This window comes from Pelodiscus sinensis, chromosome 22, assembly GCF_049634645.1.
Source record: "Pelodiscus sinensis isolate JC-2024 chromosome 22, ASM4963464v1, whole genome shotgun sequence".
Classification (NCBI taxonomy): domain Eukaryota; kingdom Metazoa; phylum Chordata; order Testudines; family Trionychidae; genus Pelodiscus; species Pelodiscus sinensis.
The window spans coordinates 3,289,313-3,315,333 of record NC_134732.1 but is presented as its reverse complement, the minus strand read 5'-3'; the positions used below and the strand labels follow the sequence as shown (position 1 = coordinate 3,315,333).

General features: G+C 49.5%; 1 protein-coding gene across 5 annotated transcripts in view; it reads left to right on the top strand.

Annotated features, from left to right (window-relative positions):
• The window catches only part of LOC102456101 (ectonucleoside triphosphate diphosphohydrolase 2-like), a 29,996-nt gene extending 4,378 nt beyond the window's left edge, over positions 1 to 25,618 (top strand). Inside the window, exons 2-10 of one of the 5 annotated variants that reach the window (XM_075905359.1) lie at positions 240 to 357; positions 1,837 to 1,940; positions 6,446 to 6,593; positions 7,894 to 8,044; positions 10,148 to 10,453; positions 11,713 to 11,985; positions 18,758 to 18,853; positions 20,305 to 20,436; positions 22,744 to 25,618. In XM_075905359.1, the coding sequence (XP_075761474.1) occupies positions 6,520 to 6,593; positions 7,894 to 8,044; positions 10,148 to 10,453; positions 11,713 to 11,985; positions 18,758 to 18,853; positions 20,305 to 20,436; positions 22,744 to 22,962 (1,251 nt within the window). In that variant the 5' untranslated portion in view covers positions 240 to 357; positions 1,837 to 1,940; positions 6,446 to 6,519 and the 3' untranslated portion in view covers positions 22,963 to 25,618. Of the gene's footprint in view, positions 1 to 239; positions 358 to 1,836; positions 1,941 to 1,962; positions 4,511 to 6,445; positions 6,594 to 7,893; positions 8,045 to 10,147; positions 10,454 to 11,712; positions 11,986 to 18,757; positions 18,854 to 20,304; positions 20,437 to 22,743 lie in introns of those variants that run through there. The other 4 variants (XM_075905356.1, XM_075905357.1, XM_075905358.1 and 1 more) reach the window with 4 other exon arrangements.
• Positions 25,619 to 26,021: the final 403 nt, after the last annotated feature.

Sequence of the window (26,021 nt, the reverse complement as noted above, 5' to 3'; positions counted from 1 at the left end):
AGGCGTTATTTATGACAGCTTGCATATTAGATACCGATGATGACATCAGTGTCAGGGCATCTGAAACTTGTTTCCTGACCCCAGTCAGCTCTGGGATGCAATTAGGGTCACGGCGGGTTACATGTGGAGCTGACAATGCGGAGCCTTTGGGCAGCCAAGCAACCCCTCCGTAACAAGCCGGGGGGCAAATGCGCCTCAGCAGAGACGTAGCTTTTTATGACCATTGTGTTGTATTTCAGTTCGGCATCGTGCTGGATGCTGGCCCATCCCGCACCGCGCTGTTCATATACCGGTGGCCAGCCAGCAAAGAGAACGATACCGGGGTGGTCAGTGACTATAGCTCCTGCGCTGTGCCAGGTAAGACGGCTGTTCGGCTGCTGATGTATGAACATTTGTCCTGGGTGGCGTTTCATTGCATTGTCATTTCCCCCCACATACTCTTTTGCTAACTCTGCACAGAGGGGGTGCACATAAATCCCCTCCCAACTAACGACCCAGGCAGCTGTTTCTGCTGTCTTGTGACTGAAGCACCTGGCGGAAAATTAAGCAGAACAGCCTGTTCCACTAGAACAGGGTTCCTTCGATCCGGTCTCCGAGGCTCGGGGCTCTCCTTCCCCCCTGACATTGGGGAGCCTGTGCTGACTCTCCAGCCCCTCCCGCCGTCCCCCTGGGAGGCTGGAGCACACAAAACCTACTAGCCTAGGCTCTGGTGTGTGAGGGGAAGGTGGGGAGCGTCTTTCTTCTCAGCCTGGGGGCCACATCAGTGAGGACTTGTTTTTTCTCACCTGTATGTGGCCCCCCACTGATTTCTCTGTGGGCCCCTGACCCAAAAAAGGTTTCCCAGCCCTGCACTAGAACTAGCTGAAGCATCTGAGAGGCTCATGTGTCTTGAGAGGAGTGATGCAGACAGAAGCTCCCAATACCCCTGTTATGCCAGGAACAATACCAGGATAGGTGTGGGTGGTTTTGTTCTACCAGCACAAAGCAGTTTTACTGCGTGCTAACTGTATCCATACTAGCAGTGCTTTGCCAGTCTAGTGTGTAGGAATGCCGATAGCAGTAAAGCACTCCTAGAGAAGACATAGTTTGTGAGTATGCAGGCTAGAAATGAGAGAGAAACAGGTTAGCCTAGTAGTTACTAGGCTAGTAGGGCATTAACCCAGGACAGGGAGACTTGGATTGAAATCTCTGCTCTGCCATGAGACAATGACCCCAGGCAAATCACTTAACCTATCTATGCCTTAGTTCCCCGCTCCCCCAACAATGGAGAGAATAGCCCTGGCCTGCCTTATGGGCTGTTGTAAAGATCAATACATTAAAAGCAGTGAGGTGCTGCTCCAGTACAGTGGCAACAGGGTAAGTACCTAAGGTGTTAGATAAACTGTTTGATCTGTGAACACAAACTATATTCAGCACCATCTGTGTCACTAATTGATTTAAAAAACGAGTTAAAGCTGTAATGTAGTCAGACCAGAAACTGATGTCTTGCAAATGATTTTTCAAATCAAATGAGGGTGCCTTTTCTAACAGCTGGTTCTGCAAACTCCTGGCATTTGAAAATCCAGTTTGGCTCCTTTTGACTTTTACACCAATGTCTGTAGAAAAATATTCTGAGATTCAAACAGCATTAAGCTGGCAATTTTGTTGGTGATATATAAGGTAGACTAAAATCCACCTTACTCTTCCATAGCTGCATTGGTTCTAGGGCTAACAGTAGGACTGATAACAATAATAAAGCAAGCAGACTGATCACAAACATACAGAAAGTCAGTGTGGTTAAAGGCTGATTGATGTTCCAACTATGTCGTGTGTATTCTCTCTGTGTTCTCCATCTAGCTCCGCACAGTCAGCCAGCACAGCAGACTTCTAGCCGACCACCAAATGACAAGATCTGTTAAGGCACGAAGGCACCAGGCCACGGTTATTTTCAATAAAACATTGTAATAACACATGGCTTGTATGCCCATGACCAGTGCTTTTTATGTGACGGTATGCGTTGCACTGGAAGCTCGATTGGGACATGTGGTAACGAAAGTGGCCGTGGCCGCATTTTGGCCCCTGACCATCCAGGTCACTCCCCAGAGGTGTGTGGTTTTTTGGGGGCGGGTTTTGAAACCATCTGGCAATCCTAGTACCAGCACTTTTTTTTTAAACAAAAACAAGCACTGGCCATGGCAATGAGCACAGTTCAATCAGGGACAGGACTTTCCACTATCCCCAGACTGACCAAAGATACGCTCCCTGAGATGCCCTGATACATATGTTTTTATCCTGACCTTAGTGAGTTTCTGCTACCTTGAGGAATGTTTTTGTACTATCCTTGATATCAGGATGCTTTGCTACCATTTGATATTAGGTTTGTTTACGTGAGTGCAATGTGACTGGCACGTCTTAGGAATGTGCATTTCTGCAATATCAGCCCTGTTTTTGCCAGATTCTGTGAGCAGGTCCTGTCTCCTATCAGGCCTCAGATACAAGGGCATATGTCTTATGTATTCTTCCTATTATAGTCATATTATAGTAACCACATATAGTAACCACTACATATTTGCTGTGATAATAAACCATCTTGTTAGTCTCTAAAGTGCTGCATAGTCCTGTCTTTTGTTACTGCTGGGTTTGTGGGGGATCTGAGTTTTGGGACACACCCATCTGCTGAAACCTGCAAGAAAAAAATGATTAACTATTGTAAACTCCCAAGCCTGAGGAATACATTGAGGAAGCTACTAAACAGCTACCAGATGGGAACTCATATAGGCCCCGATTCAGAAAACCACTACAGCTCACACACAATAACTAATAGCAAAATGCAGGACAATGTAGCACTTTAAAGACTAACAAGATGGTTTATTAGATGATGAGCTTTCGTGGGCCAGACCCACTTCCTCAGATCAAAAATCACTAATAGCTGTCAGTAGATCCATCAGTTAGTTTTGTCCAAACTATTGTCAGCATGTGGCAATGGAAAATGCATTGGGCTGGAGACTGACACACCCTGGTCCTGCCACTGATTCGCTGTGATGAGTCATTTAACCCAGTTACAGTCAACACAGATGACTTGTCGCCATACATTAGCATTTTCTTCCACACAGCCCTGTTGCTGATTTCAAACGCTTGCATCTGCTTTGCTGCTGAGCCATGTTTATTTGATAGCAGCCTTCAACTTCCTGAAGGGAGGTTCCAAAGAGGATGGAGCGAGGCTGTTCTCAGGTGTCAGAACAAGGAGCAATGGTCTCAAGTTTCAGTGGAGGAGATCTAGGTTGGAAATGAGGGAAAACTATTTCCCTAGGCGGGTGGGGAAGCACTGGGATGGGTTACCTAGGGAGGTGGTGGAATCTCCATCCCTAGAGGTTTTTAAGTCTCAGTTTGACAAAGCCCTGGCTGGGTTGATTGAGTTGGGATTGGTCCTGCTTTGGGCAGGGGGCTGGACTGGATGACCTCCTGAGCTCTCTTCCATGACCAGTGAGTCTACGATTCTATGATTATCCTGGTGTGTATTGGGAAAAGACAAACAGCTTCACTTCAAGCACATCTTTCCTGAATTGGGGCTATAGATTAACTTTAGCGGGCACATGCCAGATCATATTACAATCCACTGTTCTAGCTAGCACTGTATAACTAGAAATAGTGTATATTATCCTTAACAGTATATCAGTTGTTACTTTGTTTAGGGCTGTGTGGCATTGGATAGTCATGTTACATTAGGTGGGATATTTGCAGCTCTGGCTTAATTCTAAGGAGTTTTACTTACAAATATTTTACTGAAAAAGATATAAAAAAAAGTTTGGCATCAGCCATGACTAATCCTGGTTGCCCAGAACCCTTCAATTAAAAATAACTCCCGAGTTCCTTGTTTCAGTCTTCTGCTGTTGTAGCCTTTAAGGTCTCTGCAAGCACATGGGCACAAACCTTACATTTTACAATCAAACCTGAGATGATCACATGCCTCCAGGGGCTGGAGCTTTGTGACAAAATCAGGAGAGTTGGCAACATTGCCGAAGCATAGACAGGGCCTAAGAGGAAGAACCACTGGGTGAGGAGCTCATATTCTAGCTATTGTGCAAAGTGCGGTGCGTGCTAATGGTGCTCTACAAAGCACAATTATATCTGAATGGGAGCTGAGTTTTCAACAGGAGATGCATTTTCTCAGGAGGTCCTAGAAAAAACATCCTGAGTGTTTTATAAACTATGCCCCGCTACAGAAAGTGGACCCCTTGTTTAGCTATTCTGAAAAGAATCCAGTTTAAGAGCCCGGTGAATCTTGCTTTAGCAGTGCCATTTGCATGCACAGCGCACTTTGCACTAACAACTTCCTCTGGCCTCTAAGACAGAAGCTTCCTGTGCTACTGCTGGTAGCAGCCGCAAGGATGGCGTGAAAACCTCTCTTTTGAACACAAGGAAGTGACTTGAGAAAGAAAGCTGACAGCTTCGACTTACTCTGCTGCCTCCTTTCCTGCTCATCTCTCTCAGATCTCTGATATGGGTCGTCTTTGCTACTATTTGTAGCCTGGTAAATACCCTAGATTTGCATCTCTGAGTTTAATTATTTGCAGCATGTTGCATTTATATGCATATACTCTTTATTTCTCTCCACTGAGGCATCATGTGTCGGCCATTATTGGAGGCAGGATTCTGCACTGATCTTATCAGAAACTAAGGGGGTGGGGGGAGATGGTCATGTGGTCAGAGTTACTATATGTAAGGCTATGTCTACACTCGCGGCTTCTTGCGCAAGTAATATGCAAATGAGGCTAAGCGTGGAATATCGCCGAGCCTATTTGCATAGCTAATGAGCCACCATTTTTTTCAGAAGAGGCTCTTGTGCAAGAAGGAGCATCTACACTGCCCCTTCTTGCGCAAGAAAAACCCTCTTGCGCAATGCCGTTACACCTATTACTTTTCAGGAAGAACGGAATTGCACAAGACGGTTTTTCTTGCGCAAGAAAGGACAGTATAGACACTCCTTCTTGCGCAAGATCCTCTTCTGAAAAAAATGGTGGCTCATTAGGTAGGCAAATGAGGCTCGACGATATTCCACGCTTAGCCTCATTTGCATATTACTCACGCAAGAAGCCACGAGTGTAGACATAGCCTAAGAGTCAGAGCTCAGGGAATAGGAACAGTGTAGGAACAGGCTAAGGCGTGGGGAATCTGTTGTCAATATCAGGCAAGAGTTCTAAGCCCTGAAATGATATTGAGCAGACTCAGCTGCTGTTGTGCTGATGAGGCTTATAAATCAACTGTGAGTGTCACTAGACCAGTCTCTGGCTCCTGGATTGGCTGGAGCCTAGCACAGGTGATTCATCACCTTATAGAGCTTCAGTAGCAAATCCTAAACCACAGAAATGCTTCTCTCTCAAAAGATGCATGTATCTTGAAGGCTAATGGCCCAGTCATAATCCGTCTATCCTGGAGAATGTGTGTGTCTGTCTGTTTGTGAGTCAATTTGTTCAAGAACTCCTCCTACATGGTAAGAGCCAGAGCCCCCAAATTTGGGAGGCAGCTTCCTCTTCTCCTAACTTAAAGCAAGGTCAGGGTGTGGTTGTGCCAGGCCAATGGGAAGTGCCTGGAATAGGAATGTTTTCCAGAACATGGAAAGGGAGGGGGCAGAGCGGAGGGGCATGATACTGAAGTGACCAGCAGGGGCAGCTGCACTAGTAGCAGAGTGCCCAGCTGTGGACAGGGCTCCACATGACAGGCACCGGATAGGGTAAGTGGCCCCCCCGCAACCGCAAACAGTGCCCTAGAGCTTCAACCTTACCCCCACAAAGAGGCTGCAGAACCAGGGTCCCTAAAGCCTCGCCCCCTCAGAACAGGTTATAGGGCCGGGAGGGGGCACTGCAGGCTGGGACTAGCCCCCAGAAGCTCGCCTCCCCTGGATCAGCTGGGTCAACAATAACTCCTGCATATCCCAGCCCCCTGCCCTGGGATCCTCCTCACCCCCCCCCCCCCAGTGCTCTGCCCTGAGCCCCACACGCCCTGCCCTGACTCCTGCATTCCCGCCCCCTGCGCTCAGCCCCAACACACTTGCCCAGCTCCCTGCCCTCACTCCTGCACCTCCACTCCCTATCTGAGCCCCCCATGCCCAACCCCTTGCCCTGATTTCTCCACCACCTGCCCTGATTCTGGTACCCCTGCCCTAAGCCCCCCAAGTCCCCTTCCCTGACTGCCCACCTCCTGTTGTGAGCCTCCCAGAAGTGCAGAAAATCTGTTTATTCTACCAAGAGGCAGAAAACCTGCAAATATTGCCTGCCCACGTGCTCTGTCTAATGTTTGAATCACTTCCATTCTTGTATCAATACAAACTTCGTTTCCCCTTCGGTTCTGAAGAAGATGCTCATTGAAGTAAAGCCAGTGCACTTGTACTCCAAAAACAACTTGAGTTCAAGACCCCAGCGAGGCTGGGTGCATCTGCTCGTATTTCTTGTTTCTTTTGGGTTCTTAGGTCCTGGAATCCACCACTACGCAGGCTCCCCGGAGCAGGCTGGGAGCAGCTTAAAGCCATGTCTCAGCCAAGCAATGAAAGAAATCCCTACGCAGCAGCACGGCCAGACCCCTGTCTATTTGGGAGCAACTGATAGCACGAGGCTGAGGTGAGTCGAGGTTTCGGTATCCAGCTGCCGAGGGCACACCGGTTACAAGCCACCGTTTTGTAGCTTCCCCGTCATGAGCAGTGGGCAGAGGAGCTGACAGGATCACCAGGCCCCTGGGCAATATGTGGGAGGGGGGCTCTGTGCCCCCTGAAGGGGCGGCGTCTCAGCTGGAAGGGGTGGGGCTGGGGCTGTGGATGGTGTGACACCCCGCCCCCGCCCCAGCCCTCAGAGCCAGCTGGAGTGTGTGGTGCAGGGCTCTGGAGCGCGCTGCTTGGGGCTCCAGCGACCCCAGGAGCCCCAGGGTAATTGCCCCCTTTCTCTCCCATCGGCAGGCTTGGCGGTGGGTGAAGACCCTCCGTGGGAAGACGAGCTCCCCTACCCTGCCCCTTCCAGCCCAGGCCACTTGCTGCTCTCAGCGCCTCCGTGGCCCTGGCTGGAGCCTGGCCAGCGCTGGTGGGGAGGGACAGTTGGAGCCACAAGAGGGACAGAGGGGAGCGCTGAGCCTGGAGCCCCTCCCCTTTCCACCTGCGGCCCCGCCCAGGACCCTGTCCTGTTCTGTCCCTTCTCTGTGGGCTGTGACCTATTCTGCCCACAGCTGCATCCTCATTTTCTCCCGCAGCCCTGCCCCCACTCTGCCTCCCCCCCACAAAGGCCCTGCCCCCTGCTTGCACCCCTCCCACCCACCCCCTCACTGTGGCACCGAGACTGGAAAAGTGAGAGCAGCTCCAGGGCCAGGGGGATTTTTCCCGGAACCCCAAATCTGCCACTGCCCCTCCCCCCAGTGCAAGGCTTGTGGGAGCGTAGCCTCCCCCGGCATCCACTATCCACTGCTCAAGCTCCCTGTTCATCCCTGGCTGCACTGGCCAGGCAAACCATCGTAGGTAGACCCCATTATCTAAGCGCATCCTCCCAGTGCCCCTGAGAGGGAGGGGCGCTGTTGCGAAAGCACAGACCCTCCGCGGCTTTGAAGTGTCTAAATCCCATGGACCAACAAGCTCATGGCCACACAGGCTGTCTGTGGCAGGGCAGGGAATTAGATCCGGGTCTCCCAACTTCCAACCTTGGGCCCTAACCACTGGACCGTGTGTCTTCTCTAAAACCGCGTGCTTGGCTTCCAAGGGCGGAGTCTGTGTGGGCTGCTCTCCAGCCACATGAATAAGGTGGTGGTTAGTGCGGTGGATTGGTGCCTGTTGTAAATGTGATCCTGTGTCACTTCTCAAAACAAACACCACACTCAGGCTTGTTCTTGGGGCCCTGTGTCAACTAATATCCTTCTTCCCTCTTCACCCACCCTCACCAGTCCCGCTGTGTCGGATGCTCTGCTGGCTGCTGTATCCTCCGCCCTGAAGTTGTTCCCTTTTGATTTTCGGGGGGCAGAAATTCTGTCCCTTCCACAGCAGGCGGTGTTTGGCTGGGTCACGGTTAACTATCTCCTGGAGAACTTCATCAAGGTAAAGGCTACAGGCTTGGCTTAGGACACCTGCATGATTCTCCATGCCATCCCCCCAATGTGAGCCCACTGATGTCAGTGGTGCCACCACAGCATAACAGAGAGAATTGGGCTGGAAGAATAGATAGTAATCAAGTGGAGGAGTGGAGGGATCATTAGGGTTCGGCCTGTAGGGGGCGCCTAACAGAGTTTTGAAATTGTTCCTAACTCCCTTGGACTGCTGCTGTGGCCGGGCTATACGACAACGTTTGCCTGGTCGGCATGGAAGGGGTCCCTGTTGCGACTGGATTAAAAGGACTGCCCTAGCGTAGCGTTCTCCCGACGTGCTCACATGCTGCGCTTGGTGCCATACTCCCCAGGGCCTAAAGGAAAATGTACCCCGGTTTTAAAGACGTTGGTGATTCTTAATAAGCCTGGCTCAAGATGGAGGGACTGTTTAAAACAAAAAAACAAGATCCCCCGCCCCCGCGTCTTGCAGCTCTAGTTCAGACAGTAACCACCACCAGCTTTCCGCATATGTATTCCAGACTGGTGGGCCGCTTGGCTCCGTTGAGTTACCGCTCAGGACTTGCCAAAGACAGCAAACGCAATTCGTGTCCCTTTGCTCCTTAAGCTCTCTCAGCTTAGGTAAAAATCCCCGTTAGCTGTGGCGGCAGTGGGGCTGTGAGCCGTTCTGCCTTTGGCTAGCGGAGGACAGTAGAGGGCATGCCTTCATGCACCTTCCCTCTGTTCATTCCTTTCCTTTTCTCCGTTCCAAGGGTGCATGGATTGAGCAGAGCACTGCTTTCCCAAACTGGCACAGTTGTACAAGGGAGGGCTCGTTTCCCCACGTGTTTGCTGGTGACCGTTCATACGCCCTTTGTTATTTTATTTGTGGAAAGCTGTTTTGTAAAATTCTCAGCTGGGAGGCTGGTCACACTGACCCCAGATCAGTTTACATTGTTCTGCAGGACAGACTAATGCCTGTACGACGAGTCCTCCACAAAGGACTTTTTGGATCATGCTGTAGAATGCAGTGAGATAACCCAAATGTAGGCCCAATAGTTAACAAGATTCTTAGCGCCATTCAGAACAGCAGCTACTATACTGACTACACATGCCCTTCCCTTTTCTGGTGGCTCTTTTAGATCAATAATGCCAGCACTTGCCTAATCTGCCCTCTCAAGAAGCAGTGGGGTTTGAGAACTGAGACTACAAGATGTCCCTGTAAGGAGTTAAAGTACATGAACTAGGCAGAAAGTCTTGTGTAATCACTGACATGCCTCTGTAGAGAGAAAGAGTTTAACAAATAATTGCTTCATAGGCGAGGTGGTTCTGTTCTCAGGGCTCATGTCTTCAGGGATTGTTATTAAATGACTCAACGGCCTCCCGAGGTCTCTTCCAGCTCTATGATTCCATGACTGGAGGTAGTCCAATGCTATAGGGTACACCGCTGACACCTTTCCCTCATTCTGTGTTTACCATCCATTTATCTGAAACACACACAAGCCATCCCATAAGCCCAACTGTTCCGATAACCTAAATGGTGTTATCCAGTTTGTACTTCTCCAGCTACAGGTTTACGCCACAGTGTGACAGCACTGCGTAACTTTGCTTGGTTCAAAAATCACAATTCAGTGTAAAGACCTAGAGGGCAGAACGAGGAGCAATGGTCTCAAGTAGCAGTGGGGGAGGTCTAGGTAGGATATTAGAAAATGCTATGTCACTAGGCGGGTGGGGAAGCACTGATGGGTTCCTTAGGGAGGGGATGGAATCTACATCCCTAGAGGTGTCTAAGTCCCGGCTTGACAGAGCCCTGGCTGAGATGATTGAGTTGGGATTGGCCCTTCTTTGAGCAGGGGGTTGGACTTGGTGACCTTGTGATCTATGTTTCTATGTCCTGCCAGGGGTTGAAAATTATGCCCAAGCTTCAGTGGAAAGTTAATTTTGCTAGATGCTCAGTAAGGCTTTGGAAAATGCCATGGGTGACTGTGTATCATGTTAATGTGGGTACTGCTGATTGCTGTCATTAGTCAAACAGATACCTCAGTTCTGCCACCAGCACAGAAATAGCAGCAATGGGGCTTTAGTTTTAAAATCTACCTCTGTGGTCCCCTTTTGATAGTACGGCTGGAGTGGACAGTGGAGCCGCTCCAGGAAGGGAACAGTCGGAGTCATGACCGTAGGAGATGCCTCAACCCAGGTCACTTTCAAGATCAAAGAAAGGAGCATTGATCCTGAGAACGAGGTGACACTGCGGCTGTTCGGGCAGGCACACAGGGTCTACACTCACCAAGCCCCGTGTTACGGCAGGGACCAGCTCCGCAGGAGGCTGCTGTTGAAAGCCATACAAGTGAGTGCAGTGTGCTCATGCGCTTCATGGCTGCTTCAGACCTGTGACATGAGATGGCTATCACTCAAGGCAATGTATGTATGTAACGGGTAACCTCAGACACCCTTGTTAATGCCGGGACTGGCTTGTGAGGACATGTGCAGGGAGCATGTGTGACGAACACTGTTTGTGGTGTGAGTAGGATGTTTGTGGCGTGACCACAGGTGTCTACTGAAGGCTTGAAATAAATCAATTTTTCACCATTTCAGCACACCCACACAGACTGACAAAAAAATATTTCCATTGATCATTGACATTTGCAGATAGGGAAAGCAAGAAAAATGCCACTTAGGAACTTATTGGCGTTTGATTTAAGGAGGCTATTTATTTTGTATCGTTTGAGGTGACGTTGGCAGTTTGCATGTTTAGCAGCTGTACAGCTTTAATTTTTTTGGATCTCAGCCTCCATTGCCATTAAATAATTATCAGTAAAGTGGACAGCCACCACGGGTCCCAGGGCAAATGGGGGGGTGCTGATTCCATGGGGCCAAGGACAGTCAGCCCTTAGCGCCGCTGGGACCGTGGTGCTGTCCCCTCCCCGGCCTCACAGCTGCATGGAGCAGTGCTCTGGTGTTCCTGCAGCAGATTAAAGGGACTTGGGGCTGGCAGCCAGGAGCTCTATGGCCGCGCCACAGTGTACCTGCCCCTTTTGCACTCCAGGGCTCCCACAACTCCGGCTAATGCTCTAACGAATGGACAGTTCTTCCTTTGGAGTCATGCTAGATAATCTGTGAGGAGCGTTAAAGCAGAAGGAGTAACCAGGTTCCCAGTCTCAGAGGGACGAGAAGAGTTTGGGCGGGGGGTGGGGGGTATCTTATCTTTAGGTTGGACGCGACTGGTAGGGATAACATATGGACCGAACATTCATCCCAAACTCAAGTGACCTGTTCTTGAAACATTGATAAAAGTTAGACCTGTGAAGAAAACCCTTTAGCTTCCCTGCCAGCTTTGGGCTGGGACGGGGAAGGCCCAAGGAGCTGTGTTTCTGGTCTCACAAGAAAGAATCAGGAAACGAGTCCTGGTCCCGTGAGGTGCCAAACCCTTGCAGCTCCCACTGAAGTCCACGGGAGCTGAGACTGTTCAGCAACATGCAGATTTAAGCCCCATCTTTGCAGGAGGTTAGATAGTTTGTATAGACTCTGGGGGGCTTGGTTTATGCAAAGTTTTTAAAATCCACCCTTCTCTGTTATAACCTGGCATGTTGAAACCAAGCTCTCCTTAGTTTTATTGTGTTCTGTCTTGATCTGAGTCCAGCATCATCTTTTTCTCTCTCTGCTCATTTTATCCTCTCCCTCTAGGACCATGGCTATGTGAGAACTGTATCTCATCCCTGCTGGCCTCTCTCCTACTCCCGGGATGTTCCATTTGGTTCTGTGCATGCTGGGCCCTGCATTGCAAATAATATCCCTTTAAGAGCAGTGACATCAGAGGACGTGTTTCATGTAACTGGTTCCAGCAACTCTTCTGCCTGCAGAAAACTAATGGGAAGTTTGTTCAACTCCTCCTTGTTCTGCAACTTCTCGCAGTGTTCCCCAAATGGAGTTTTCCAACCCAACAGAGCTAGATTTCAGGTACATTCTCCATTACATGAAGGCGTGCTTTATGTTTTACATGTGGAGCTCTTAAGAGATGGACCCAACTCAACAGCTAATAAATATCATAAGATTAACTGATACTAGTACTCTGCCCTTTGCTGGGTGGAATTAGAATTGCTCTGGGTAGTATGTGTGTGCAGCAGTGCCCTCTACTGGACAGAGTGAGACCTGTTCAACTGTATATCATAGCCCAGAGGCGGCCAACCCATTCTGGACAAAGAGCCAGGAAAAGTTGTAGAGGAAAAAAAAAAAAAAGGACTGCCCCTTTAAAAGGAGCCCCCGGTCGCATTTGGCCCCTTTAAGAAACCGCATTTAAATGTGTTTTGAGGCTTTTTGGTCATAGCAGGCTCCCGCCGCCTGCTGCCATCTGTATTTTTGCATCGTTCATGGGCGCGCCAAACGGCTCCCCTGCCCAGGTCAGCACAGGGAGCCGGGAGGAGAGGGTTGGCACAGGGGCGGCTTTTGAGCCACGTAGGGGGTGGGGAGGCTTCATGAGCCACACCTGGGCAAGGGGGGGCAGAGCCGCTTGTGGCTCGCGAGCCTCGGGTTGGCCACGGCTGTTGTAGCTCTACACTTATAAGAGCAACAGATTCTTTTTTAGCTCAAGTGTAGGGGTCTGCTGGCAAGACAAGAGGTTGTGCAGTGGCACTATGAGGTTCCCAACAGGGATCGCTTTCTGGTGAGAGAAAACTCTCAAGGGTCCAAGCGACTTGCATTTAATGAACCAGCTGGTCATCATAGGGGTCAGAATGGGTCACTCATTAAGGCTCTAGGCTAGAAGCACCTTTGGCTTCAAGTGTCGTGGTGGAACTGAACCTTATGCTGTCTGAGTCATAGAATCATAGAACCATAGAGCTAGAAGAGACCTCAGAAGGTCTCTTAGTGAATATACCAGAGTGCTGAGTTTCTGGGATGCTGATCGTCCTTGTTCTCCAGGTGGATGCTACGGGTCCTCCAGCACTTTCTGAACATAATGTAGGGAATGACTTTAACTTCTGCCCAGCGTCCCCTCTCTGAACCACAGGTTCTAGAGTCCACAGTCATGTGGGAGCCAGGGCTGAGCATACGACTGCAAAGAGCTCTTGGAAAGCTTGAGTCTGAAAGGCGCTCGACAAGACCCAACTTTCTCCTAGGCCCTGGTCTGGGTCTCGGAGCTGTAGTCGCTTCTTTATCATACATGTTACAAGGGAAAGTCATTCAGTTTAACCGCTGGAGGGCCAGATTAACCAGTTACCCTGCTCCTGGCCTGGGGAACCTTCACGGGACACTTTGGTGTGGGGGAGAGGGACACTTTGGAGGCTAGCAGTGAGAGGGTGTGTGTCGGGCGGGGGGGGGAGAAAAACAGATTTAACCACAATTCCATTCCAGAAGCTGGGGGAGGGGGCTGGAGTTTGTGGGTGAAAATGTAGAAATTAACTGACAGGAAGAGTGTTCATAATTCTTATATGAAGAAAAAATATAATCAATGTCAATGAAAGCCATATTTTAAATTTATTTGTCAAATTAGAACAATCAACAACAAGCTATTTCCAATCCCAGATCTTGAGATGTCAGTTTTGGAGCCTTAGCACAAGTTTGATACTTTGGACACTCTGTAGTAGAGATACATACAATCTACTTAGCCTTATAGTTATTGTTATTTTTTAAAGGTCTTATGGCCTCTTGTGAAGAGGAGAATGAGAGAGTTAATTTTTTCCAGGAATGCTTAAAAGTAAAAAAAATGACTGAAAAACAACCGACACTCCAGATTGGAAGGAGGTTCCTAGTGTGTTACTCTAAGGCAGTGTTTCTCAAAGTGGTCATGGACCCACTCTGAGGCTATGTCTACACTGCAGAGTTTTTGTGCAAAAACAGCTATTTTTGTGCAAAAACTCACGGAGCATCCACACCTCAAATGTGTTTTTGTGCAAGAAAATGTACAGTGAATTGACAGAACAGAGGGGGTTTTTGCAGTATACGTATTCCTCTTTCTACGAGGAATAACTCCATTTTGCGCAAGAGCTCTTGTGCAAAAAGGTGTGTGTGGAAAGGAAACAGGTTTCTTTGTGCAAAAACAGCCTATGGAAAGAGACACAGGTGCCCTGGTGGCCATTCTGTGAATGGCAACCAGAGCTTTCTTGTGAGAGCGCGTCCATGCAGTCTGGACAGTCTCTTGCACAAAAGCACATCGCTTTTCCGATTCGCTTTTGCAGTGTGGATGCTCCCTTGCACAATAAGTTTTTGTGGAAGATCTTTTCTGCAGAAAGCTTCCTGTGCAAGAAGCCCGCAGCGTGGACATAGCCTGAGAGAGCTGCTACCAGGCCCTTCTGGTTTGTTTACTTACAGGCTTTGCAGCCATGAAGCCTCGCTGCTTCCCATATCTCCCCTTGGCTGCAAACGGCAAATGGCAGCCAATGGAAGTCGCGAAGCTCCTTGGCTGTGGCGCCAGTAAGTAAACGAGCTGGAGCGGCCTGGTAGCAGCTTTCTCAGAGTGGGTCCGCGGACCACTTTGAAAACCACGGTGTAGTTCCCTTACTAAAGGGGCCTCTGTTTTAGTCTGGAAAGACCCTGTGTGCTACAATCCAGACTACAATTCCCATGAGCCCTTGGGAAAAACAGGAAGGAAGTGACTCGTGTGTGGGAGATCACTCTCTCCATGTGCATGAGAAGAGAGGTCTAGCCGTGTGGGACTCTGCCTTGGAGTTTGGAACAGACGGGGAGCCGGGCTGCTGTGGAGGAGTTTGATCCAGTCCAGGGGCTGTTGGCGTGCAGCTACAGACTGGGACTTTTGGGACTGGGATCTAGCAGGCTACTTCTGATAGGCACAGCACAAGGCAGTAAGTAATTGGGCCTTTTTGGGAAAGTGCTGCCTGGGACAGAGCTGCTGCCTCGCTTGGACTCAGTCTCCACTACAGCTGCAGTTCTTCAAGCGCGCCCACGCAAGCAAGAGTCTGGGACTGAGTGCAGGGGTGTGCACGCTCTGGGTGGGGGATCAGTATTGGCAGTGCACAGGCTAGATACACAAGCTCCAATTCTTCTTGTGCACTTTGTTAATGCTGTTCCTTGTTCATCTGTTAACCCCTGTCTATTGAAGTTAAGTAAAGATTGTTTATTTTAAAGTAATCTATGAGATGTACAGGATTTGTAGTTGTTTTGGAATTAGATCCATATTATAGCTGGAATGAGTATGTTCCTGGAGGCTCTCAAGGCACACCAGTCAGTGTGTACAAGGCCAGCCAGGTGGAGGCACTGCCATTGTACATGCATTATGAGCAAGGGGCTGCAGCAAGGGGGTGGAAAGGGCTTTCCCCAACTAAACACCATCGCCACTGGGATGCTCAGGATCTCCTTTTCAGTTAAAACCATCAGGCGCCCAGGCACACCTGTGAGTGTGACCTGCTCCCGAGAAACCCAGGGAGGAAAAAGGGGGTTACAACGGCTCTAAGGATCTGAGTACAAACATCCCCTTCATGGCATTCACTGCAGGGATTCAAATTTGTGAGTCTCTGCCACCCTCAGAAATATTAAAGAGTAAACAGAAGCCAAGGCGACTTCCCCGTTGGACGAGAAGGCCATACAGCACAGCAGACCCACAGCTATACCGTGGCTGGCTGCTTAGGGCAGCCTTTCTTTGTATCTGCTCATGTAAAAACTAGCCGCTCCTTAAAGTGTCAGGCGAAATGTCCCAGAATTAAAAAGTGCACCTGGCACCCTGCTGGGGACTCAGCGTTTGTATGGGACAGCCTGTGTGGGCCCGCCCGGGTAACCTGACCCAAAGGCCAGGGTGTCCAAGGGGAGACTCAGACCAGTGGGACTAGCTGGAAGATGAGATGGCCACCCCGGGGTATTGGCCTTCCCCCCAAACAGGAGAGCTGGAGGGAAATGGGAAAGTGTTAGAATCATAGAATCATAGAATCATAGGACTGGAAGGGACCTCGAGAGGTCATCGAGTCCAGCCCCCCGCCCTCAAGGCAGGACCAAGCTCCACCTACACCATCCCTGACAGATGTCTATCTAACCTGTTCTTAAATATCTCCAGAGAGGGAGATTCCACCACCTCCCTTGGCAATTTATTCCAATATTTGACCACCCTGACAGTTAGGAATTTTTTCCTAATGTCCAATCTAAACCTCCCCTGCTGCACTTTAAGCCCATTACTCCTTGTCCTGTCCTCAGAAACCAAGAGGAACAAATTTTCTCCTTCCTCCTTGTGACACCCTTTTAGATATTTGAAAACCGCTATCATGTCCCCCCTCAATCTTCTTTTTTCCAAACTAAACAAGCCCAGTTCATGAAGCCTGGCTTCATAGGTCATGTTCTCTAGACCTTTAATCATTCTTGTCGCTCTTCTCTGTACCCTTTCCAATTTCTCCACATCTTTCTTGAAATGTGGCGCCCAGAACTGGACACAGTACTCCAGCTGAGGCCTAACTAGTGCAGAGTAGAGCGGCAGAATGACTTCACGAGTTTTGCTTACAACACACCTGTTGATACAACCTAGAATCATATTTGCTTTTTTTGCAGCAGCATCACACTGTTGACTCATATTCAACTTGTGGTCCACTATGACCCCTAGATCCCTTTCTGCCATGCTCCTTCCTAGACAGTCGCTTCCCATCTTGTATGTATGGAACTGATTGTTCCTTCCTAAGTGGAGCACTTTGCATTTCTCTTTATTAAACCTCATCCTGTTTACCTCTGACCATTTCTCTAACTTGCTAAGGTCATTTTGAATTATGTCCCTATCCTCCAAAGAAGTTGCAACCCCACCCAGTTTGGTATCATCTGCAAACTTAATAAGAGTACTCTCTATCCCAATATCTACATCATTGATGAAGATATTGAACAGTACGGGTCCCAAAACAGACCCTTGAGGAACTCCACTTGTTATCCCTTTCCAGCAGGATTTAGAACCGTTAACAACAACTCTCTGACTACGGTTATCCAGCCAATTATGCACCCACCTTATCGTGGCCCTATCTAAGTTATATTTGCGTAGTTTATCAATAAGAATATCATGCGAGACCGTATCAAATGCCTTACTAAAGTCTAGGTATATGACATCCACCGCTTCTCCCTTATCCACAAGGCTCGTTATCTTATCAAAGAAAGCTATCAGATTAGTTTGACATGACTTGTTCTTCACAAACCCATGCTGGCTATTCCCTATCACTTTATTACTTTCCAAGTGTTTGCATACGATTTCCTTAATTATCTGCTCCATTATCTTCCCTGGGACAGACGTTAAACTGACCGGTCTATAATTTCCTGGGTTGTTCTTATTCCCCTTTTTATAGATGGGCACAATATTTGCCCTTTTCCAGTCTTCTGGAATCTCCCCTGTCTGCCATGATTTTTCAAAGATCATAGCTAAAGGCTCAGATACCTCCTCTATCAGCTCCTTGAGTATCCTGGGATGCATTTCATCAGAACCTGGTGACTTGCTGACATCTAACTTTCCTAAGTGATTTTTAACTTGTTCTTTGTGTATCCTATCTTCTAAACTTACCCTCTCTCTGCTTGTATTCACTACGTTAGGCACACCTCCAGACTTCTTGGTGAAGACCGAAACAAAGAAGTCATTGAGCATCTCCGCCATTTCCAAGTTCCCTGTTACTGCTTCTCCCTCCTCGCTAAGCAGTGGGCCTACCCTGTCCTTGGTCTTCCTCTTGCTTTTAATGTATTTATAAAAGGTCTTCTTGTTTCCCTTTATGCCTGTAGCTAGTTTGATCTCATTTTGTGCCTTTGCCTTTCTAATCTTGCCCCTGCATTCCCGTGTTCAGTGGAAGGGAGCCAGGCGTGCGCGGCGACACCTCGTGCCTGTTCCTTGCCAGCAGGCAAAGATCCCAGGGGGCCATTCTGTGGCCCTGCTGCTCTGGCAGTGCAGCACTGATGCGCCCCACGCGGGGCTACTTGACTGTGCTGGGGGAGCCCCCTCCCCTGCCAGAGCAGCCCCGTGGCTGCTGGTGTCACAAGGGGCTTGCTCCTCCCAGCCTTTGTAACCTGGCGACCGGTGGGGACGACGGCAGGGGACGATGAAATCTGCACCAATCATCTTCTGCGCTGCCTGCCCCGCCCACCGCTCCCTCTGCCCAATGGGAGGGATGCGTTTCAGAAAGTGCTGCAGAAGCCCCGGCCCTGCTGTTGGCTTTGCCAGAGACACCCTGGCCCTCCTGTGCGGGGAGGGAAGACTGGCCAGCCTGGCGGGGGGGGGGGGAGGTGAACGGCCTTGGCAATCAGCGTGGCTGAGCCAGTGTGTGTGTGCGGGGGGAGCCCGGCAAGGAAGAGCAGCCTGGGTCGCTCTTGGCTGGCTGGGGAGGGAAGGGGAGGGGAGCAGAGCGAGCCAAGGGGGCTGCCTGCTCCTCGGTGCTCTGCGTTGGCTGCTGCTGTTCAGTTCTTGCCAAGATGGAGCCGGTATCCCATGATACTGCAGCCAGGAGCCAAGCAGCCGTTTGCAAGGGCTGGGCCTTTGGTTGTGCTTGATGAGCCTGCTGTGCTGTCACTGGGGAGGAGGGGGGAGAGGAGTAAACAAAGCAAGCCGCCTCCATTGCTAGAGGGGAGGCAGTGCCCTGCTGCAATAGGAAATGTAGATAAATGGGGCTGCAGCCCCCCTAGCCCTCCTTAAATGGCGCCTCTTGGAGACAAACCCACATGTGTAGGGAGAGCATCCTGGGAAGATGCCATACGCTGCCTCACACGGCTGCCTTGCTCTCTTTGTTCCCTACACAGGGGCTGAATTTTCTGATGCTGGTTTTTGCTGCTGTTCTAGGTGATTTCTGAGGCTCTCGACCTCGTGAAGAAGATGACGCCCGCGCCTGACCTGGGCCAGGCAGTCGATTCGCTCTGTGGCATGTCTCTGGAAGAGGTGACTGGGAGCTAGCCCGCTTACACCCTGGGGGTAACTTGAGTGAGGCAGGCAAAGCTTTCAGGCACAACCCCATTCGGGCCTTGGTTCTCCTCCAGAGCACTGCGAGCGGGCGACCCCGCCGAAGGGAAGCCTGGCATTCTCTTGGGAGCTGGGATAAGATCCGGCCCCTCTCCAAAGCCTTGCCTCTTTCAAGAAATGGGATCGGTGAAATGCAAAACGGCTCCAAACCCAGACTCTTCCCACCCCCTTTGGGAGCCACATTGTACTGCCTTGCCATAGTGGCCTGGGCAAAGTGAGTTAAAAGTATCTGTGCCCACGAAAGCGCATGCTCCCATCTACATGCTTTGTTAGTCTTTAAAGTGCTACCAGACTGTTCGTTGTTTTTTAAGTTTTTCACATAATCTGTACAGTGTTATTCCAAAGAATTAGATCACCCTAGGGAGCCCAGATCCTTCTCCCTGTTTAATCTCGTGCTCCTTCCTCTGGATTAAGGAGTAAGAAGGGGATGCGGACTGGCCCTCCTGTATCTTACTTCCTTGTGTGATGTCTCCTGCTACTCTCCTTCTCTCAAACAAAATTATTCTCCTCCTCTGGCTCTCCCACGTAGAGGGCCCCATGGCATAGAATCATAGAACACTAGGACTGGAAGGGACCTCGAGAGGTCATCAAGTGCAGTCCCCTGCTCTCCTGGCAGGACCAAATACTGTTTAGACCATCCCTGAGAGACATTTATCTAACCTGCTCTTAAATATCTCCAGAGATGGAGATTCCACAACCTCCCTGGGCAATTTATTCCAGTGTTTCACCACCCTGACAGGAACTTTTTCCTAATGTCCAACCTAAACCTCCCTTGCTGCAGTTTAAGCCCATTGCTTCCTGTCCTATCCCCAGAGGCCAAGATGAACAAGTTTTCTCCCTCCTCCTTATGACACCCTTTTAGATACCTGAAAACGGCTATCCTGTCCCCCCTCAGTCTTCTCTTTTCTAAACTAAACAAACCCAATTCCTTCAGTCTTCCCTCATAGGTCATGTACACTAGACCTTTCATCATTCTCGTTACTCTTCTCTGGATCCTCTCCAGTTTCTCCACATCTTTCTTGACATGCGGTGCCCAGAACTGGACACAATACTCCAGTTGAGGCCTAACCAATTAAGGCATGAGGTCCTTCCACAGAGAGGGGGCCCATGGGGATCTTTCCAGGAAGAATTCAAAAGATAGTTTTCTTTGAAAAGCCAAACACAAATGAAATGCAGTATTTTGGATGAAGGAGGGTCTCTCCCTTCCCTGCCGCTGGAACACAAGCCTCCAGCTTAGCAGGCTGAAGGATGCATTCACTCCACAGACATAACCAAGGCACTTGAAAGCTGGATTTTAGCACATTGGAAGGATTCAGAAATGCAGTTAGTGAATACTGACTTGTCTAACTTCTTTTGCAAATGCTGGTCAGCTGAGCAAGATGTCGCAGGCGAGCCCAGACAGACTTGCTGATCACTGCTCCGTATCCACGTTCCTCTACCATCTCCGTGCCAGGGGGTTCCTGTTTGACTGGGACAGCTCTGGCCAGACGACATTCCAGGAGGTCGGTGTGATGGGGAGGTGGCTCACAAAGTGTTTGGGAGGGATGTCCCCTCTCTTACCGCCTGGCCCCATTACTCTGGGGCACGCTCCTTTGTTAGTAGGGTTACTCTGATGGGGGAGGAGGAGGTTGATCGTTCTATCAGCGTGCTGCTCGTGTTCTCATAGGGAGTTTTACTTCTCCCTGCTGCCCGTTCCCTCCCAATGGAGCTCTCCTGGAGGAACTGCAGGGCAGGGCTCCTCCCAGACGAACACACAGACCCCCACACCCGCTCCCGGAGCACGTCTGAGAGGCCTGGTTAATGGGCTCGCCCACGCTGACCCCTCCTATGTCCCTGGACTCAGTAGGCTGCTGGCACAGCGGTGCCAAGCGGTGCCCCTCCTGTGCCCATGGACTCAGTGGGCGGGTTAAACAGCACTTTAAGCTGCCACCCTCCTGCCCCCAGATTCCGCACCCCCTTAGCCCCACTTTCATTGCACAGCCGTTCTGCTCGTAACCCACTTGATGAGCAAAACCCCACAGGACTTTGGGGCGCGACTGGGATCTTTAGCACGGCGACGAGGCGCGTTGTTGAGTGAATGGAGAAGCCAGAACAACACCCCCAAATGGGCAGGGGGAGAGGAAAGCGGAGAAGAGAGAAAAGCAGCCAGACTGACAGTGAGAGAGATTTATTTCTAGGCAGTCACCTACAAGGGGAGCCAAACAAATCAAACCGTCGCAGTATCAAATCTAACTTAAATCTGATTGCCAAGGTCAGAGCCAGCAGACCACAACTGATCATACAAGGCAGGGTCAGGAGGCCGTACCTTGGAGGGGGGAGGAGAGAAATCTCACCACTCCATGAAGCTTGAACTGACTAGGGATCCCAGGTGTGATGGTAGCTGGGGGGTCCAGAGGGCTGGAGACTGGCGGAGCAGAGCCCCAGCACGGTCAGAAGGAGTCCCTGCGGAACTGATGCAGAGTTCAGATCCAGGCATCCGAGCACTTGGCTTGAGCGGAAGAGGGGGTTTTGTAGGGACACAGCAATGGCTCTAGGGGGACACTGGATTTGTGTCTGGGTAAAGAGATGGTTCGAGGGAGCATTCTAAAGTTGTTTTGTTGAGAGCAGAGACCCATCATTCTTGGCTATGGGTGCTGTGCCTTGAGGGAGCTCGCAGTGCAGTGAGGCAGTGTCAGTAGTTTGGATATCAACAGAGGAGTTATTACTAAAAATGGTGTGATGATTCCTGAGCTGGGTGTGAGCAGGCCTGGGTTCACTGGCATCCAGAGGAGAGGCTTCCCACAAGGACGTGCTTTCCTGCTTTCGGTGCCGTTCTTGCTTTGGAAGTGCTGTTCTCCATTCTGTACCTTATCAGTTCTAGCGTCAATGCAGATGAGGGGAGGGGTGTTTCCTTAATCCTATTGCTCCTGTCTGGAGAGGTTTAGGTGCATTTTCCTCTGCCTTTTTATTGCTTTGGCTTTGCTCCAAGCAGAGCCTGGCGGGGGGGTACTCTTCCACGTGTACTATACCCTGGCTCCGCAAGAACACAGGGCTGGCAGGTAACACCTCTCCCATGGTCATTTTTATGATATTGTACATGGATGCTGCTATTTCTGGCTGGCAGCAGTTCCTCCCAGGCAAAGTCAATGGGGAAAAGGTTTGGATAAAATAAGAACTGAGTCCGAACATTCGGTGCCCGAGCAACGCAGCGTGCCCTGGTGCTATATTGTTATCGAATAAAGTCACGAGTGTGACAGGCGAGCCTGTCAGCTAGGCCACGGAAAGGTGACACTCTCTATGCGTCACTGCTGGGAACCTTGACAGACCTCGCGAATGAATGGGATGAAATTCCAATCCTGACATGGAGCAACTAGTCCTCTAGTAGACAGCACAGGGCACCATGCCTGGGGGCAGATCAGGGAGGGTGGTCTGGACATCATTGAAAACTAAGGGCAAAAGGACATCTGCATGGTCTTCTGAGCGGAGACGGACCTGAGCCAAAAATAAATCCCGACCCGATTCTGGTTTTTGATTGCCTTGCCGAGTTTGGGAGTGTTCACATCTGGAGAGCTAGTGGGATCTGTTACTGAGTCTCAGCCCAACTATGTGGGTTCTGAGTCCTCTCGGGGGACACAGGAGCCCTTCCTGCCTTTGGCCAGGACTGGGTCTGTAAGCTTTTGGGAACCTGGTCTTTCCAGCCTTCTAACCAATGTTGAGACCAAAGAAACTTGGTCTGGGTGTTGCAATATCTGTCTGAGCCTCCAGCTCTGGGCTTCACCTGTCTCTAGCCCCCTGCCACGGACCACTCTCCATCTGTTTTGTTTCACTAGGTTGGTAACACATCAGCTGGCTGGACGCTTGGGTACATGCTGAACCTGACCAACGCCATCCCAGAGGAGAAGCCGAGTTCCCTGAAAGGGATTGAATATGGGGTCTGGCCCTTGCTCTTCATCCTCTTTGTCCTGCTGCTCACGGGCTCTTTCACCCGCATCGCATACCGTGTGATGGCCAAGGACGACGGGCAGGATGGCATCTTGGAAGGAGAATGACGGTCGCCGGGGTTGTCAGCTCTCAGCAGAGGGCAGTTACAGGCCAGGGGGAAGGAATGCACACAAAGGAGTGTCTGGCCTGAAGAGACAAAGGGTTCCGGAGACTTAGTGGGCTGCTGCGAGGCTGTAAATAGAGATCACGGACCTTGTTCTGCAGGAAGTGCGGGGTTGCAGTAGCTGGCAAGCTACAGCCCTTCCTGCACCTGTGGAATGAGAGACGGGGCAGAGCTGTTGCACAGGTGTCAGAAAACGCTCTTTCATGTTTGTTTGTTTTTCATCCAACCCCTTCTCCCACAGGCAAACAGCCAGATAGGGCTGTCAAATTTCAGGCCAGAGTTCAGCCAGCTGGCCCTTTGCACCAAGCCAAACAGACTGTAAGCCTTTAATGCCATAGAAAGTGCCTTGTAACTACCCTGAATGCTGGGGACATGCTGGTAGGCTGGTTTTGGTAATGCTGAAAAGGCAGATCCCAGTGAAAAAGAGATATTTACCGATTCCCTCTACCTTCCTGAATTTTCTATACCCTCTGCTCCCTGTCTCCCACTCCCTCCTTTTGTTTTCCTCCCTCCCCCCTTCTCTCCTATTTATTTTGGGTCTGCACATCTTAAACTCAAAACTCCGGCCATCTAAAGAAGTGGGCTGTGCCCACGAAAGCTCATGATACCATCTACATGTTTCGTTAGTCTATAAAGTGCTACCAAATTATTTGGTTTTTTTATCCAGTTTTCAGTCACTCCTAGAGGTACTCTGGGGTATCTCCCTGGAAGTCAGTGATGCTAGATTCGCATCTTGATGGCTGAGAGCTGAATCAATTGGAGATCCGGTCTTGTGCTCTTTTGAACGTCTGCCCCAGCAGAATCAGTAGCTTTTACAGGAAAAATGGCTTTCTGAGCATGCCTCAAAGCAAAGAGACGTGACACACGAATACAACGTTTGTCAGTACAACCGAGCCAGGACAGTCTTGTCGATTCTAGAAGGGCAGAAGGAAAATATGATCAGACTGAGAAAAATTTATTGCAAAAGGTGCTGTCCCAGAAGAACAGATCTTTTGCCCAGTGATTGGGAACTGAATATCCTTAACATTCAACTGTGATGCAATTGTCGATTCACTTTCAGGTTCCACTTATGAAGATAGCTTTTCAATCCGAGTAGTAATTATCTGATTGTTTCAGCATCTTAGTTTTAACAAAGAAAATATCCATGTTTGTCTTCCTGCCAACCTCATTCTTCCTTGTTAGTAGGAATCGTCAAGATGAGGGATCTTATTCTTTGTTGGCTTTGTTGGTATTATGTGTATTGGTGTAGCAACCTGAGATTCTAATCACTAGAAGGACCTCACTTTGCTAGTACTGTGAAAACACAGACAGTCAGCTCAGCCCACAGCTCTTGCAAGAGAGACAAAGGGTAGGAGGGTAAACCGAGGCACAAAAAGTGACGTGGCTTACCCAAGATCATACATCTGGTCAGTAGCAGAGCCAGGGATAGAAGCCAGATTGTCTGATTTCTAGTACAACAACCAATCCATTAGACCAGGATCCAAGTGACATAGTTAATTTGTATTCCAGTAGCCTTTTGGAGGGCTGCTTTGACACCTGAGCACTGGTAGTAGCGTGTGCTATTCCAGCATTCCTGGAACGTGGTACTTTCTGGGGAATGTCCCCTTCCTAGCCAGTCATTGTCTCTGCTGCTTTGCTATCATCCCTGGTACTAATCCTTCCTACAGCAACAACAATCCTAGGAAGACATGGTGGTTCCCTAGTTCAGTGGTTCAACATGAGGGGTACTCAGCGATTTTCCAGCAGGTGCCTCAACTCTACTAGAGGTTTGCCCAGTTTCACAACAGGCTACCCAAAAAGCACTAGCAAAGTCAGTGCAAACTAAAATGTTGTACAAACAAAGATTTATTTATACTGCTCTGTATACAGTGCACAGAAATGTAAGTACAGTATATTTATAAAACAAAACAAATTGTATAAGTATATGGTAAAAGTGAGAAAGTTGGCAATTGTTCCATAAGAGTGTGGTGGTGACAGTGAGCAAGTCATTTTTAAATGAGGTGAAACTTGGGGCTATCAAATCATATCAGTCTCTGGAAAGGGACCCCCAATAGTCTGAAAAGGCTGAGAGCAGCTACCCTAGGTAAGGCCCTGGGTACTTTTAAACTGCTGTATGAGAGGCCAGTGCTATTGAGGGAGGTGCTTTTAAAGAAACAGAAAGATTAAATTAAATTAAATCTTTCAACTACATAGTTTAGGGTGTGATTTTTTTTCAAAACATGACTTGGCCAGACTCTTACAGGTATGTAGGTGCCTAAATACCTTTAGCAATCTGGCCTTGAGTGACTTAGGAACACAAGTTCCAAAAGTTAATGGCATTTGTGCTTCTAAGTCACTCAGGGTATGTCTACACTGCAGTAAAAAGCCCATAACACCAAGGCTGTTTCTAGACTGGCCAGTTTTTCCAGAAAATCAGCCGCTTTTCCGGAAAAACTTGCCAGCTGTCTACACTGGCCGCTTGAATTTCCGCAAAAGCACTGACTTCCTACTGTAAGAAATCAGTGCTTCTTGCGGAAATACTATGCTGCTCCCGTTCAGGCAAAAGTCCTTTTGCGCAAAAGGGCCAGTGTAGACAGCTCAGATTTGTTTTCCGCAAAAAAGCCCCGATCGCGAAAATAGCCATCAGGGCTTTTTTGCGGAAAAGCGCGTCTAGATTGGCACGGACGCTTTTCCGCAAAAAGTGCTTTTGCAGAAAAGTGTCCTGCCAATCTAGACGCTCTTCCGAAAATGCTTTTAACGGAAAATCATGCCGGTCTAGACGTAGCCCAAGTCTTAGAGACCGAGTCATCTGGGCTCAGGCTGCAGGGCTAAAAATGGCAGTGTCGATGTTGCATTCAGACTGCAGTGCGGGCTCTGAGGCGCTCTCCTCTTCAGAGTTTCAGAGCCCAGCCTCCAGTGTAGGCCTGAGCCTTTTCTGTACTTACCCGGAGATTAACGCTCTGGAGATTGATCTTCCGGAGTTTGATTTAGTGGGTATAGTAAGGACCTGCTAAATCAACCGCT